At 45.0% G+C, this 3821-nt stretch overlaps 1 protein-coding gene across 1 annotated transcript; it reads left to right on the top strand.

The window, feature by feature from the left end:
• Positions 1-500: 500 nt before the first annotated feature.
• Positions 501-3513, top strand: LOC115145002 (transmembrane protein 182-like). The gene is made up of 3 exons (XM_029686198.1): positions 501-1040; positions 1173-1406; positions 3054-3513. Exons 1-3 carry the CDS (start codon positions 755-757, stop codon positions 3296-3298), a joined length of 765 nt encoding a protein of 254 aa, XP_029542058.1. The 5' UTR covers positions 501-754; the 3' UTR covers positions 3299-3513.
• The last annotated feature ends 308 nt before the right edge of the window (positions 3514-3821 follow it).

Here is a 3821-nt window from a genome sequence, read left to right as displayed (position 1 = left end):
AAGGGAGTGTGAATACTTCCCGAAGGCTGTTTTTCCTGTTTTGAAAAATAAACGCTTTATTAGACATCTGTTCATTTTGTTGAATTTTGGGGACAAAAGCAGTGGCTGCGACACTCAGATAGAGGATTCCATCAGAGGTCTGAGTACCAGACGGTACACTACAACACACACACTTCTATTTTTATGTGTGTAAAAACATTGCAACAGTATCCCTGGAAGTGTCCCACGCATGACGACAGTGATTATTTTTATACCTCTCGCGCACGCACGTACGCACGCACGCACACACACACACACTCACAGGTCTCTCCACAACATCTGATTGGTGAGTGGGAGTTGCTGGGAATAGATGAAGCATAAATAACCAGCTCCTGTTTAGAAGCCTCCATGTCAAACACGATACTTCTGATTGGATGGTGATCGGACGGTTATATTTGCTCTGCCCCTGGACACACCCCTATGACAAAGTATTTGAGGATTTACTAATGGAAATCAAGGCGGATAGGTCTGCTACAATACGTAGGATAGTATCTGGCTCCTTCCCTGTCCTGCTATTGGTGGGGACGAAGCCGATAGACGAATCGACATACTGGAGGACAGACAAACATCCGAACAGAGAAACAGTGACGCATAAAGGCAGACGGACATACGGACAGACCGAACCACCCGACACACCGATAGACTGACAAATGATAGACTGACAAATCTTCACAATTGACTGACCGGCTGAAGACAGATAGGCCTCACTAGTGTCATGTCTCCTGCTGAGAGGCTGAGTGTGCTCCTCTTCCTAGCTGGGTTCTTCGGGGGCTTGGGAGCCCTGTCCCTGATGCTCTCCTTTGGGACAGACTACTGGCTGCTGGCCTTGGAGACCTGTGGCCCTGGGGAGGCATCAGAGACCTGGGAGGCTGGGGCCCTCAGACCTGGGGAGGGGGAGATGGAGGATCAGGACACTGTGACATTCTTCCACCAGGGCTTCTTCTGGAGGTGCTCCTTCAGTGGGAGGAGACAGGAGAACATGATGTGGCACTTCTGGATCAGTAAGTAGGAGAGTTCTTTTCACCTATTTATGAAATAGAAACACTGTAGCAGTGTTCATTGATGAATGACAAGGATGACCTGAACTGTAATATAATGAACTAAAAAAATACAACATCATTTTTTTTTCAAAGCCAATCAACCACACCAAAAGGTCTGTGTGCCTGCCTACCTCTTCCCATTTTATGCTTCTGAGCAAAGCACGGATTACCAGGCACCTGACACTGCAGTCTACAGGGCCTTCTGGAGCATCTTCCTTCTAGTGGGCGTGGTCACTCTTATGATTGGTGGGTTTGTCATCATCTGTGCCTCTCCATTGGCCAGCCACAGGCTCTACAAAGTAGGCGGGGCACTCTTGCTCACTGGAGGTGAGTTATCGGTTGTGTTCCTCTGCTCGGACATTGCTGACGCATGCCAAATCTTACAATGCCTGGATAGGTATTTTTACATATCAGCTAACCACATCATATGTTATAGAAATCTGGTGGAAGAAGGCATAGTCGATGATGTAGTGCGCAACCATTGGTTGATGCATGCATTGTCTGATCAGAGCAGGGGAACACGATCATCATGAGTTACTAGCTATGGTTGGGTCCACTCAACTTTACATGAAGCTCAAAGTTCAATTTGGAGCAGTGGCGATTTTACCATCTGTTTTTACATGAATTACACTATAACAGTGACAAACGTTGCCCACACAGGGTGCCTACATAAAGCTGTCCAAACAGCAGAGTCCCAACAGCAGTCCCAAGACTTTACCACTGCTACACCTGGCTATCAGCTGAGCCTTGTCTGGCAGCGAAACAGTTCATTCAGCCGCATTTACTTTCTTTCAAAAAAACATAGCTGATATGGTTTTAACAAATGCGGTTTCTACTGACAATTGAGATGTACAAACTATGGCATAACGGGATATGAGGCAATCCGTAATTTCGATGAAGACATGAATGCGCGAGCTAGGACGGACGTAGTCAAATGCACAACAGAATTCAAAACATGGGTCGTTTTTTACAGTATTCTCCCTGTACACCAAGTCGAAAATGATAGGATAAATCTAAGGGGCATATATTCAGACAATGAAAGCTCTTTTAAAACTCAATGATAACATTTCTCTAAAACATACTTATCCTTTTCAGCTTGGAAAAGAGACCCTTAAACCCAGACTTGGGACCATACAGCCACTCCACTGAATAGCAGGCTAGTGGTTGCTTTGCAATGCTTGCACTTAGCCACTGATTCCTTCCAAACCACTCATTGTTGAATTTGCAATTTCCAACTTGTTGTGTAATGTCCAATGGCCGATGAGCACCGGTACATTTTATCTATCATTTCTCTTCATTATTTCTCTTCATATGACAACGATTTAAAAACATGTGCCAGTAGATTTCTGACATGATTCATGATGATGACTGCTAGCTTGATAGCCAAGATCTTGAAAGTATGATGTTGACATGATCAGTCCAATCAAAGCTGCCATCGATATAACGTGATTTGACGTCATTTTATCTGTGGCCAATGACCTTGATCCTTCTTGGATGGGCACTTCTAATGTAACTCTACGGCAGCACCCAAGGGGCTTGAATTTTTTAGCTCTGCCCTTAGATTTGGCGGTGACGTAGTGTCCCCACGAGTGACAGAACACTGAGCCAATCACGACACAACTAGAGAACATTACGCTAAGCTCCATATTTTCCGCTGGTTGCCCAACCACCACAGAAAGCACTGAGCTAGGCTGAAACACCTGCATTTTGGAGCTGCCTTACTCAAGAAAGCAAAAAAATGGACCAAGTTTGTATGTGGCTTAATTAACATTATTATATATATATTTTTAAATTGTTTGCAAACTGATATGTGACACGTATTAATGCAAAAATAACACGTCAAACAGGCATCCCCACCTGCCCAGAATGACGGGTTGCCACTAATCAGGAGACACATTTATGTTCTATTAACTTGTATTGAATGTTTCCCTCTTCCTCCCCCTCTCTCTCCCCCTCTCCCTCTCCTCTCTCCAGGTCTATGTCTCCTGGTTGTAATAATTATGTATGTAGTCTGGACCCAGGTACTGGACACTCTGGAGGACTACGCTGCCCAGCAACAACACTCCTCCCAGTGTCCAACAGTCTACCACCTCAGCGTCCAATACGGCCTCTCCTTCCTGTTTGCTCCCGTCTCCGTCTTCTTCTTCCTGCTGGCAGCACTGCTCTTCATCCTGATTGGACGAACAGTGCGGAGGTGCCATCACAAAGTGCCAATGTAGTGACTGAGGGGGGAAACAGCCAGAGAGGAAGTTGGGAATGAACAGTGACTCCAGTGCCATAAAGGCCCAGACCTCCATGTTCAGTCTATAACAAGAGCCAGTAGTGACTGACACCATGGTCCTTTGGCTCTCACAGAGTAATACAGATGGACCATATTAAATACATTTGGAATAATCAACTGTGATTAGCTTTGAATAAAAAGGCTACAGTCTCATTGGGAGTTGTGACTACATTTAATTCCACTGATTATTTGCAACCAGTTCTGGACTCTATCAGACAGTCCAGTCATGGAGGGTAATGAATTAGATTGTCATTATCTATTGGGATAATCATGACGGACGGGACAGCGGGTTCCTAATCAACTGCAACACATCTGAATGGAAATGCAGCTGGGTTCCACGACCACCACTAGAGAGCAGTGCTGCTTTAACAGTAGTAAAGTAGGAAAAAATACAACACCGTTTACAGTATTCCTAACCCAAATACTTCAAGCCATCTCAGAGAGCTTCTATAGTTTCGATG

This window comes from Oncorhynchus nerka, linkage group LG5, assembly GCF_034236695.1.
Source record: "Oncorhynchus nerka isolate Pitt River linkage group LG5, Oner_Uvic_2.0, whole genome shotgun sequence".
NCBI lineage: Eukaryota > Metazoa > Chordata > Actinopteri > Salmoniformes > Salmonidae > Oncorhynchus > Oncorhynchus nerka.
Note: the sequence above shows the minus strand (reverse complement) of the source record. Positions and strands in the feature narration are given on the sequence as shown.

Excerpts from the sequence above, each read along its gene's own strand:
- LOC115145002 (XM_029686198.1), top strand. The coding sequence starts at position 755 with ATGTCTCCTGCTGAGAGGCTGAGTGTGCTCCTCTTCCTAGCTGGGTTC. Across the intron at positions 1,041-1,172 it reads GATGTGGCACTTCTGGATCA|CCAATCAACCACACCAAAAG; the intron begins GTAAGTAGGAGA and ends TTTTTTTCAAAG. Across the intron at positions 1,407-3,053 it reads GGCACTCTTGCTCACTGGAG|GTCTATGTCTCCTGGTTGTA; the intron begins GTGAGTTATCGG and ends TCCTCTCTCCAG.